The sequence below is a fragment of the Cryptosporidium ubiquitum genome, assembly GCF_001865345.1.
Source record: "Cryptosporidium ubiquitum isolate 39726 chromosome Unknown contig_11, whole genome shotgun sequence".
Taxonomy (NCBI): domain Eukaryota; phylum Apicomplexa; class Conoidasida; order Eucoccidiorida; family Cryptosporidiidae; genus Cryptosporidium; species Cryptosporidium ubiquitum.
In genome coordinates, this window is record NW_021639812.1 from 632,917 (window position 1) to 644,654 (window position 11,738).

The following is an 11,738-nucleotide window of genomic DNA, read 5'->3' on the forward strand; positions in this document are numbered from 1 at the left end:
AAGGTCAAAATTGAAACAATTAATTGATTGAAAATTATGATTGTTTTTGTGTAAATATTATATTTTTACCCATATTAATATAAAATGAGAGACAAAAATTTAGAACAATTATTGGAAGTTATTAATGGAGAAAGTACCCAAATTAATTTGGAGGAACTAATTACCAATTCTATACCAGAATTGGAATCTAGTTTTAAGATGCTTGAATCTAAAGAAAAGTTATCTATCATAAAGTTTTCACTAGGACTTATGGAGTTTAAGTCTGATTCAAAAACTTTTCATCAAGCAAGAATGTCCTTATTGGGATTAATTTTGGAAAAAGAAGAAATCAAGGACATACTTGGATTTGATTTTAATGGATTTAATACTTCAATTCACATTTTACACTCAGTGGAAATTGCATCTTTGGAAATTAGGTTATTTCTAGAATCTAAACTTATAGAACTGGAGGATTATAAATTTAGTGTAGAAGAAACAAAGGATAAGCAGAAAATACAAGATGATGGAGAAATTGATTTATTAACAAGTAGCTTCAGAATCTTAGATTCTCTTCTTACTCAGCTGAATAAAGATGAGAATCTGGATTTTTTGGAATCTTGTGAGAAGATTAAAGGAGTTCAAGTAGTGGAATTATTAGATTCATTGAAAAGTACTGCAAAACATTGTATGGAGTTTGTATTGGATATTGAGGGAATTATCTGGGATGAGTACGAAATGAATCTTAATAAGGGGCAATTAGAGCCTAAAGGTAATGTTCTTTCCAAGACTTCAAGTTTATATTGGATTATTTATTACTCTTGCTCAATATCATCAAAATGGCAAATTAACGAACCAGATCAGGATCTTGATAAGTATCTCAAACTATTGGAAATAGCATCAAGGTATTTGAATCCTCTCCATTTTGCATCAGTGTTTCCTACAATGATCCATCTATCTGTAATAGACTGGGCAAATATTCCAGGAATATTAGAAACTTTATTAACATCTATGCTTTCTTTTTGTAGTTTAATAAAGAAAGAAAATAAAAAAGAAGGGATTTATAGTGGATTATATTACGCAACACTATTAGTTACTTCCGCTTGGTGGTCTCCAGGAATAGATACATATAGAGTTACTGTTTCGAAAATTAAAGATGGTTCAAGATCCTTTGAGTATGTTTCAAGAAATTATTTAAATCTTGATCATTTAGATAAGATACAAGATGGAAAAATTTCATTATTAGAACTTAGAGTTGAAGAAAAACATAAATCTGGTACGAATATGCCAGAATTTGTGCCTTTAGATACAAACTCAATTCCTGAATATTCATTTGAAGATAATCCAGGAGTTGATAGAGTTAGAAGAATCTCTCTTATTATTTTTGGATTAATTAAAGAGATTTATGAAGAAGAGATATATCAGTTACAAGGAAATTTTATAGACAAAATTTCATTTATTAGTTATTTAGATAGTCCAAATTCACAAAATTTTGAAAGATACTCTGCTTTTATTCAGACTCTTATTTGTATTCTAACATTATTAACTTGTAGAATACAAAATTCATATGTACCATTGGAGCTTTGGAATATAATATTTAAACTAATTATAGTAATGACACCAAAATCTAGTAAGGGTTATTATTACGATTCTCCCAGAAAAGTTACTTTTTTTATTTCATTACTTAGATCTACAGCTATTGCATTCTCAAGTGGATACTCTGGTCAGGCCGAAAAGTTTAGTGAATTACTTGAGAGCCTGAGAATTGAAACTACATATAGTATTCCAAAGCTAATAATTAGGGATAATTGTGAGGAATTCTCCGAACAAGATGAAGAATCAATTAAATTCTTCCGTAATTTATTAGATATTAATTAGACTCTTCTAAAATAACATTTTATATATACTTAATTATATAATTATAATCTGTTAAAACTACTCCCTCTAATATACATCTATTTATTACCATGAATATTTGGAGGCAATGGAGGAATTCCTGGTGGTGGAATAGGTAATCCTCCAATTGAAGGATTAATTAATGGAAATTGCCCTGGTGGCATAATAGGGGGAGGAATTAAAGGGGGACCTCTAGCTATAGTCTGAACATTTCCTGCATAAGTATGTTCAACTGGTTTGTTTGGTTGGTTCTTTGGAGGTGCTTCTGCAACAAAAGTGACAATATTTTCTCCTCTGAGCATTATTAATCCAAGAGATCTCTTTAGCTCTTTTGACTCTTCTCCTTTTTTTACCCGTCTATACTCTTGGCAGTCAGACAAGACCAAATTCATATGTCTATCAAATGCCATCAAATTCCCAACCATAATTCTGTCATCTTGAACAGTTACCCTTATTCTATAATTTATATATTTTTGCATCTTTCTCCTATTTTTTAAGATAAGTTGGAATTCTTAATAATATTATATTTGATCACAAACAATTTCCCGCCCAAAGTAACGAAATACTATAAAGCTTAAGATGTTCAACTTTTTAGATTAAATGAGTTGTCAATGAGATTTAAAAGGTTTTTTATAGAACAATATAATTAGGAAATTATAATAATATAATCTAGAAATTGTCTCTTTTTTAGTTAGAATTAAAGATAAACAAAAAATTATGAGTGAAATAGTTTTATTGTAATATATAATTGAAATAATCTTAAATAGTAATTTAAAGGATTATTAATTGCTCACTTGCGATAAATATAGTGTATAAATAAATAAATAGTAATAAAAATCAGTGATGTAAGGAAAATGCATCCATAGACTAGAATCTGGTCAACTAGGTTTCGCCTCTCGATATTTGAAAGTAAAGAATGGCTGATTCCTAATCTACTTGCCATATCCAGAGCTCTTTTCCTGACAGACTTAAGCATTCTATTTTGGTTCTTAAGGTTAGAAACAATACTTTTTGCTTGCTCTAGTGCATGATCAATAGCAATATGGCTCTCTTGCCAGATGGCCTTTTCACGTATTAGAGCTCCAACTCCATTGTACTTTTCTGGAGAAGAATAAGATAGTTTTTTCTGTTCTTCAATCTGGCTTTTGTGAATATGATCTAACTGTTTTGATACAGATTCTCTTAAAGAATTAGAATCTGATATTAAATTATCAACTCTTCGATCCCAAATTTTTTCTTGAGAACGGTCAATAGATTTGGAGGATTTTAATCCTTCAAGAACTTGTTTTAATTCTGTTACTTGCCTACAAAAATCATTAAGAATTGCTGATAGCCTTTGTTGTAAGGCAATTGAACGATCTAACCCCAACTCAAACTGCTCTAGCAGTCGTTCTGCCTCATTTTTTGATTTTGTTGCCTTTGGATACAGAGCAGAGAGTGTTTCCAAGCTCATTTAATTTAAACCCCCTGATTTGTTTCTTACTTTTTGGATACACTTTTATTTAACACCAACTTTGGCGCCACCATACATAAATTTGGTCCTTAATATTTACATGTATAATAATTATTTTCATTAAAAAAAAATAAAATGGAAAAGCATGTAATTTTTTAACTTCAAAGATTCTCTTCTTTTTCAAATATGTAATCTTCGGAATCCCCTTCATTACTTTCCAATTGAGCCTTTATATTAGGCCCTTGTTCCATTCTACTAATAAACCACTTACAAAAAATTATGTTGAGTTGTTCTCGAAGCTTTTCCTCATCATTTCCTTCTAAAAAAAACGAAAAAATAGAGTTTTAATTGTGTGTGTTTACTATAAAAAAAACATACCTAGTAGCTTTGATAATTTTTCTGAACTTTCTGGATCACATCTAGAAAGTATTTCAAATAAGCCACTTTTGAATACTATAGACTCCGACCTCATAACCATAGACGCCAAATTCTTGGAAATTATCGGCGAATATTTTTCTACTGAACTTTTGTAGTTAAATTCTTTGATATTAATCAGTTCTAATGGAAACTTCAGTTGGCATCCTTTCATTAAACTTTTCAACGATTGTTGTATAGCTGTGGAAAGTCCAACATTGCTTTTTAGACTACTTTTTCCCAAAGTACCATACTGAATCCCGTGACCTTTAACATTAATAAATAGAACTCTAATACTAAATTCAACGGTTGGGATTACCATTATTGGAAGTAAAAATTCACTCTAAAATGATTATAATTTGCAGGTTTTATTACACTACCATTCAAATAACTAACTTACCCCAGAAAACATCGAAAGATTCTCAGGATAACTTTCAACAGACTCATCCTTTTTAACTAATTTCATCCCATAAGTGGAACCTTTTTTTTTAATGAAGCTTTTAATTGATGTTACAATTTCACAGTATTCTGCATCTTTACATATTATTGGCATTCCGTTTGAAAAACGATAAATGTAAATTTGTCCTGGTTTTAAAGAAGGGGTTTGTGAAATATTGGATAAATTTAAGTTAGATTGGTTCTCTTTATCTAGACTTTGATACTCCAAATTATCAATTTGGGATTCTTTTTTAACGTGGCATTCTTTCAAAAAACCAAAAACTGTATCAATTTTGTATTTGGAACCTTTATTACTTGAGTATTGAACAAAGTTGTCTTTAAATATATCAAAAAATGATAAATTTATATCTCCAATTCTCAATTCAGAGGCATCCATCTTCATATTTGTTTCAAAATTAAATGAAATATGACTATTCCAAAATTTTGAGAGTGCTAAGTAACTTTGAATTTTTTTTAAAGATGTTTTTGCGTAAAGCTCCATAGAAAAGTATTTCTCTTGCAAGTACTCAAGTCCTAAACTCAGCTTCATAGATACTGAAAACTCAGTTATCCAATCCCAACTGTTATGATCAAAGCTTTCACTGTTACCAACATAAAAAGATCCATCACTTAAGTTACAAAGTAGTGTAAATTTCCAAATCTTGTTTCCCATCCTCATCTTAACCTTAACATTTCCCTCTCCATGCTGAGTAGCATATAGCAAAATCATTTTAAGACCCACTCCAAATTGTCCAGTATAATAAGAATCTCTTTTATTGATTTTCTTACTATAAGAATAATTACAATTTATCATTTAAATTATTCAAATATAATTAGTTTTAAACTCACTTTGTCCCAAAAAGAGTTCCCAAAAGATCAATTGATTCTAAAGGTATTCCACAGCCTGTATCTCTCACAATAATATTTATTCTTGCCTAAAAGTTAATAAAAGAAACGCGAATTGATTAAGTTAACCAAAAAAACAAAAAAAAAACATTGAATCAAATGTGCCAGCATAAATCCAATTCATCACCTACCTGATCATCTAATTCTAGATTTTCAAAATTCACAGAAATTTGTATTCTCTTTGGTAAATCATGCCACTCAGTCTTTGCCTTGTTATTGCATGCATCGATCGAGTTATCAAAAAGCTCCTGAATATATAATTAATAAAGAACACTAAAAGCTATATTTAAATAAAGTAATTATTTAACATACCTTGAAAGCCATAAAAGGGGCATTTTCTGAGTCAAACCCAGTAATCCCAATGTCTAAAAAAATATAGAAAGTTGGCTGTTTCTTGAACTTTACCCAATACAATCTTATAGTGAGAGCAACACACTAAACTTACTTTCTGAAAAGAAATTAATTGCTGAGATATTGGACATTTTGGAAAAATTTTTTTTTAGATCAGTGCAATTTTCCTTTGATTCCACTTAAAATTAATGTTTTTTCACATTTGCAGTCAATTATGACTGTGGGGGTTTATGGCGCCAAATGATTTTATAATAATTTCCTATAATTCATTTTTAATGTATTTATTTTCAAAAATTCAAAATTAGGAAGAAAAGTTCCAAATAATTATTTATAAACTTTAAAAAATCGTATTCTTTAGTACTGGGAACAATGAAACACTCACAAATATACTCAAAACTTTTGTATGAAAGGATTCTAAAATTGAATCAAATATATTTATATGCCATTAAGAGTGGCATTTCAAAGGTAAGAACATTAAATCCTTATTATTCAAAAAAAAATACTTTTAAATTAACTAATGCAGATTTATCATCAATTCATCACGTATTGGTACATATATGCAAAGAAAATATTTCATTATGGCTTATTACCTAGTACTTATTTGTATGCTTTGTGGAAAGAGGATGAATTTACATTAAATCCCATTAAATTAGCACGGGTCCTGGTTTAAGGTGCATAATCGGCAGTTCCCCCTGGCAACTTTTTACTTATTTATTATAGTTGTTATACTTTGATAATTTTTTAATTAGTCTCCTCTCATACTATAGGGTTTGTTGAACTTTCCAGGTACATAATTTTCCCATCTATATGCAGGGAAAACATGCTTATTCTTTTCGTACCATTGTCTTTTAACTATTTTTCCTGCATGAGACTAAATTATAGTTAACAAAAGTGTTTTAATTGTATAAATAGAAAAAAAGAGGTGGAAGAAATAATTCAACTTACTTCAGTTGTTTCTTTTCTGATATCGCTCTTTTCGCGGATATCATCAAATACATTAAAGTGGAATAGAGGTCCTAAAATTAGTCCGAAAACGGCTAAATAAAGCTTAATAATTGCTTTCAAGCTTAAACCTACCTGATTTCCCTCTCGCTTTGGTTTTGATGAGCTCGTGGAAAGTAATTGTGTGAGGCAGAATTACGTCTTCTTTGATGTACATTAAAGATGCACTACAGTAAGCAAATTTAAGGTAAAAAGTAAGAAACCAAGTTTTTAAATTTATCAAAACCAAAAGGAATTTAAAATCCTATTGTTGATTCTCCTTATCATGAATTCTAACTTACCTGGATAGTCTCGAAAACTCTTTGAATTCTGATTTTAGCTTTATTCTGCATTTCTCAAGAAACTCCCCAATAGTGGTATTTCTTGGAACACGAACAGACCTTCTGTGGCCACTTCCATCCCAATAAGAAAAGACTACCTCAATAATTTCTTGCTTTAACTTTTCTTCTTGTTCAAGCTCTTCTAATTTAAGTCTTTCTTTTACCTTAATCTCCTCTAGTTCCCTTTTTTTGTCAGGAAGAAAGGAGGTATCAATAGATGTATCTTTCCCAATTGTATTAAAGTTTAGATCTGAGTCTTTATCATGAGATTCATTGAATTCTTTTTCTAATGGAGAACCCTCCAATCCCGAATATATTTTAGATGAGGAAATACCTTTTCTAAATATATGTTCAGAATGATCATTTTCCTCAAGAATTTGGTCAGGCATATCATTGCCCGGATTAAATTCAAATGATAAAGGATTAGATTTATTCCTCTTACGTTTAGGTTCTGTCATGATTTTTGTTTTTTTCGAATTACTTTCAGATTTAATCCCTTTCCGAATATCGCTTATATGTCTTTTATAAGTTTCCATAGAAACAAGTCCCATGGTTTTTGATCTAAAATGTTCCTCATCCTCAGCTGACTTGCTGTAAAACATCTCATCGATGCTTTTCATAGTTGGTTTAGACATTGTCTAAACTTGAACAAGAAGTTAGAAAGTCACTGAAACAAATATTTAATAAAACACACAAATTTTATATGAACTAATATCTGTAAAAACTTGAATAAAAGCACGGGTTTCTACTAAATCTAAACCTAAATAGAGTTATCCCGCTAATAATGGAAATGACGTGGAGGCAAACCCCAAAGAAAAACTTGGAAAAAATAAGAGCAATATAGAAAATAAGCCCAAATATACATTTTAATTCTTTCATTCATGAATCAAGGGTTTTCTTAAACTGGTTAAACCACTCGGATAGTTCCTGTTTAATAGATAGATTTTTGTAATCCCCTTGATCATTCTCAGAAATTGAAAGAGATTGTAAATCTCTAGAGATGTTCTCTTCATCCATTAAAGTTAGAGGTCTTTCAATTCGAGTTAACATGTTCTCCAAATAATCAGAACTTACACCTCTAAGACGAAGCCATGGATGGTCAAGTAAAGTCTGAGCTCCTGGTCTCATTCTAGGGTCAAGAGCCAAAAATGAATGTAGGAAAGAAGAGAAGTTGTGTGCTTCAAATTTGTTGATACAGTATTTATGGATAAGAACTGACTTAAGATCCCAATACTGGAGTTTTGAAATCTTGTGTAATTTGTTGTTTTTATTAAAAAATCTTTTAGAATGCTTTCCCGATTTGATCAAAGATTTTGGAAATTCCCCAAGCAACTCAATCATCTGAGCAAGATGATCATCATCGCTACTAAAATCTTCTGTTGCCTTAGGAGTAAAAAGAAGGTCTCCAGTTAAAAGCTCAAAGATCGTGCATCCTAAACTCCAGATATCGGCAGACCAGTCGTACCCTGCCCCCACAATAACTTCAGGACTTCTATACTGTCTAGTCTGAATATCTTGACTGAAATGCTTATTCATCCAGCAAGCATTTCCAAGATCTACTATGAAATATTCCGCTTCACTTCTAACAAATGTATTGGAATTTGTACTAATATGTTTAATAAAATTAGAAACCTCAATTAGTTTTTCTTCATTTACCTCAAAACGAACATTCCTAGAATTTTCCTTAGAGTCACCAGAAAATTTACCATTATTTTGTGATGTGAGCTCTGAGTCACAAACATAACTTTTATTCCATTGAGTAAGAGGAAGTAAATGAGTGTATCTTTGTTCATCAGCTGCAATATATTGTTGAGGATGGTAAACCTCGTATAAATGGTGATGATATGGTGGTTTAATCAATGGAAACTGGTTCAAATTATTCATATTTGAATTAAAGCTGAAATTCTCTAATTTGCTTTGTTCGATACTGCTCTTTTCTGCCTTCTTTGAATTAAAGTTGATTTGATAATAACTTGAATGAGTTGGGTCAGAAGGCATTGGTTTTAGATGAAGCTTTAAAAATGGAGGGGTAAACAATCTTTTCCCTTTCATACCCACCTCAGTGTTGCTGATCTCCTCAGACATACCTTCAACGGCGTCTTCAGCATTACTGGACTCTGTAACCTGAGAACTCAACTTTTGCTTATTTTTTCTTTGATTCTTCCTTTTCAACCTACGTCTTTCTTTAGCATTTAAACCGTGATATTGGTCTAAATTTCCATTCTTTGAGTCATTACTATTAGTAGTAATGGATTCAACAACTACTGAAGTAGCCATTTCAGTTGTTGCAGTAACATCTTTAAGATTTTCATCTGAATTGGAACCATCTTGAGCATAATTATCTATTTTCTTTATCTCTGAAAGATCAGGTTCAACCTGGTCCTCAGCCATGATAATCTTAAAGTCAACCATCGGAATGGGAGAGCTTGAAACAACAATATTTTCGGGTTTAATATCAGTGTGAATTACTCCACAAATACGATGTAAATAGTCTAAGCCAATCAGGGAATGAGCAGCAATCTTCCTGACAATATCAATTGGAACTCCTTTGTAATCATACAGGCTTATTAATTGCAGTATATTTGGCCCCAAGACCTCAAATACCATGCATACATGCTGACCATTTGGGCCAGAAACCTCAAAGTAATCAATAAAACCAACAACACCATTAAAGTTCTTTGAAATAGGACGAGTGAAATTCTCTAGGCAGCTTTCTAAATGCCTATTTAAAGACTCTCTCCACTCTTCTCCGCTAATATGATTCTTAGTAGCCGTCAAAATTTCCATCTCATCATATGCAGCCTGTCGGTACTCTTGGGCTCCTTTTTGGAACTTCAAAGCAAAGTAAGTAATTGGTTTGCTTAAGGTATCAATTGCTAACCATACAGTTGAAAAATGGCCCCATCCCAACTTTGAAACTATCAAATATCTACCATTGTAAACCTCTCCAACTGAAACAGGATGGTAACCTCCAATCTTATAGTCTTCCTGTGATTCATTCCAACAATCCACTGGAATTGTTGGCTCATCATAATCATGCTCAATCTGTTGAGTTCCTCCTCCCATTTGAAAATTCTGGACTCCAAGATTTTGGTTTGGATTGCTCATTTTCCCCAAATTCTCCATTATTATAAAAGTGTATTTACACTTATAAAAAGGAATTCAAATTATCCAATGTACTTTAAATTAATAACAGTGTAGCAATGAGTTTAAAACATCCTAGTTAAGCTAAGCCTTTAGTAAACTTAATCAACACAAATAGCTCTCTCAATAAATTTTAACTCATAAAACCCCTTAGCATCTCAATTGAATTTTTTATAATTTTCAAACTCCTTTAATATAACTATCTTAATTATTTATCCATGTCCACTTTTTTGGCGCCGAACGTGGTAACTTAAAATACCGGTATAGTGTTTTTTCAAAGAAAAAAATTCAACGTATTGAGGATAAAAAATATTGATAGAAATTTAAAATAATATAATAAAGTTGGAAGCTGCTTGTTTTTTTAATAAAGAAAATCAAAAGCTCTCTCGATTTTATTTTTATAAAAGATAGCATTTAATTGTTAATGTAAGTTATCACTTTGTGTGTACCAGTAAATAAACACACCAAGTGCTTCAATTTTTCAAGTCGGAAAATAGTTGGAAATACTTAGATCTTCATTATTTTGATACTGTTTTAAATTCTAGTGAGTTATTTTTTATCATTTTCAAAGATGATGGAAAGCATTCTTATTCAAGGCCTGGTTGGATCAGTAATTACTTATATGGTTTTCTCCAGGGGGAAAAACAATCATCTTTTATTCCCAAGACTTAATAAGTTCAGACACATTATATCCATTTCTCTATGTTTGTGTATTATAGCTTACACTATTGCTTCAAAACCTCTGACTTACTATGATATTATTCAAGTAGATAGATGGGCTCCCAGAGCCGAACTTGTTCAATCAATTAGAGTTGCTAAAAAGAAATATCACCCTGACAAAAACAAGCTAGACGAGAAGTCAAACTATACTGAACTTTTTTATGAAATTCAAAAAATTGAAACTGTGTTCAGTTCTGAATCTAAAAGAAATAATTATAACAAGTATGGTGACTTTAGAGCTGATGGGATTATTGAAGACAGAAATATTATTCTATGCCTTATACTAGGTATTGCTTTCCATGTCTACTCTTGCTTATTTGGTCTATTTTTGTCTTTTCCTTCTATTTTCAGAAAGTCAAGAGGATTATTTCCAGTATATTCCATTGCAGTTTTCTGTGCTGAGCTTCATATGAGACTTTCTGAAGATCCAAATCCACTTTCATTTTTACCAGTAATTGGGGGGTTACTACCCTTTGAGAAGATTCGAATTTTGAGATCTCTTTTTACATGTGTTTTAATTATTTCCTTCTTCTATGCCTCCAATAACTACAGAGATTATGATGAAATTCTAAATGGTATGCTAAAGGGAAACTTGATCACAAATAAAAGGATTATTGATCTGACTCAGTCCCTAATTGTTCAGCTTCAAACTCACGGAATAGGCTCCACATCTACAACTAGTAATCAAAGCAAGAATAAAAAGAAAAACAATCCATCATCATCTAATACTGCTACTAATCCAAAGATTAAAGTGGATAGTGATAATGAACAAGAAAACCCTGAATTGGAGGTAATACATCAACTCAGTGAGCCTCTCAAGGAATTGGCTTCTACAATGAATGAATCACAGAAGAAACAGCTTCAAAATGTTTTAAACATTGCTTTTGCAGCTAAAGGAAAGGAAAACAAAGGGAAACCTGGAATTCTTAGTCGAGTGTTTGGGAGCAGTTTCTTTTGGATTATTTTGGTTGGATATGTTTTTCAAATTATCAAAAACTATTTTTCTTAGGCTTTTTAACTTATATTTTTAATTATAGGCTTTAAATTAAAGTTATTTGATCATTAATTTTCCTGTTTACCCAATTCATTTTCTGCCAATTTTTCACAATTTGATGGTA

At 31.0% G+C, this 11,738-nt stretch overlaps 7 protein-coding genes across 7 annotated transcripts; 3 read left to right on the forward strand and 4 right to left on the reverse strand.

Annotated features, from left to right (window-relative positions):
- Window positions 1-84: 84 nt before the first annotated feature.
- On the forward strand, window positions 85-1,854 carry cubi_00285 (uncharacterized protein; the record flags this gene model as incomplete). Its single annotated transcript, XM_029017299.1, has 1 exon — window positions 85-1,854. One exon carries the CDS (start codon window positions 85-87, stop codon window positions 1,852-1,854), a length of 1,770 nt encoding a protein of 589 aa, XP_028875878.1.
- Window positions 1,855-1,931: 77 nt separating this feature from the next.
- On the reverse strand, window positions 1,932-3,325 carry cubi_00286 (Golgi transport SNARE related protein; the record flags this gene model as incomplete). Its single annotated transcript, XM_029017300.1, has 2 exons — window positions 1,932-2,358; window positions 2,667-3,325. The coding sequence occupies 2 exons, from the start codon at window positions 3,323-3,325 to the stop codon at window positions 1,932-1,934; spliced, it is 1,086 nt and encodes a 361-aa protein (XP_028875879.1).
- Window positions 3,326-3,486: 161 nt separating this feature from the next.
- Window positions 3,487-5,565, reverse strand: cubi_00287 (uncharacterized protein; the record flags this gene model as incomplete). The annotated part of the gene is made up of 7 exons (XM_029017301.1): window positions 3,487-3,644; window positions 3,704-4,082; window positions 4,140-4,965; window positions 5,027-5,112; window positions 5,215-5,331; window positions 5,396-5,448; window positions 5,529-5,565. The coding sequence occupies 7 exons, from the start codon at window positions 5,563-5,565 to the stop codon at window positions 3,487-3,489; spliced, it is 1,656 nt and encodes a 551-aa protein (XP_028875880.1).
- Window positions 5,566-5,803: 238 nt separating this feature from the next.
- On the forward strand, window positions 5,804-6,028 carry cubi_00288 (uncharacterized protein; the record flags this gene model as incomplete). Its single annotated transcript, XM_029017302.1, has 1 exon — window positions 5,804-6,028. The coding sequence occupies one exon, from the start codon at window positions 5,804-5,806 to the stop codon at window positions 6,026-6,028; it is 225 nt and encodes a 74-aa protein (XP_028875881.1).
- A 151-nt stretch (window positions 6,029-6,179) lies between these two features.
- Window positions 6,180-7,391, reverse strand: cubi_00289 (uncharacterized protein; the record flags this gene model as incomplete). The annotated part of the gene is made up of 3 exons (XM_029017303.1): window positions 6,180-6,305; window positions 6,380-6,542; window positions 6,718-7,391. 3 exons carry the CDS (start codon window positions 7,389-7,391, stop codon window positions 6,180-6,182), a joined length of 963 nt encoding a protein of 320 aa, XP_028875882.1.
- Window positions 7,392-7,635: 244 nt separating this feature from the next.
- Window positions 7,636-9,864, reverse strand: cubi_00290 (protein kinase; the record flags this gene model as incomplete). Its single annotated transcript, XM_029017304.1, has 1 exon — window positions 7,636-9,864. The coding sequence occupies one exon, from the start codon at window positions 9,862-9,864 to the stop codon at window positions 7,636-7,638; it is 2,229 nt and encodes a 742-aa protein (XP_028875883.1).
- A 607-nt stretch (window positions 9,865-10,471) lies between these two features.
- Window positions 10,472-11,629, forward strand: cubi_00291 (DnaJ domain-containing protein; the record flags this gene model as incomplete). Its single annotated transcript, XM_029017305.1, has 1 exon — window positions 10,472-11,629. The coding sequence occupies one exon, from the start codon at window positions 10,472-10,474 to the stop codon at window positions 11,627-11,629; it is 1,158 nt and encodes a 385-aa protein (XP_028875884.1).
- Between the last annotated feature and the right edge of the window lie 109 nt (window positions 11,630-11,738).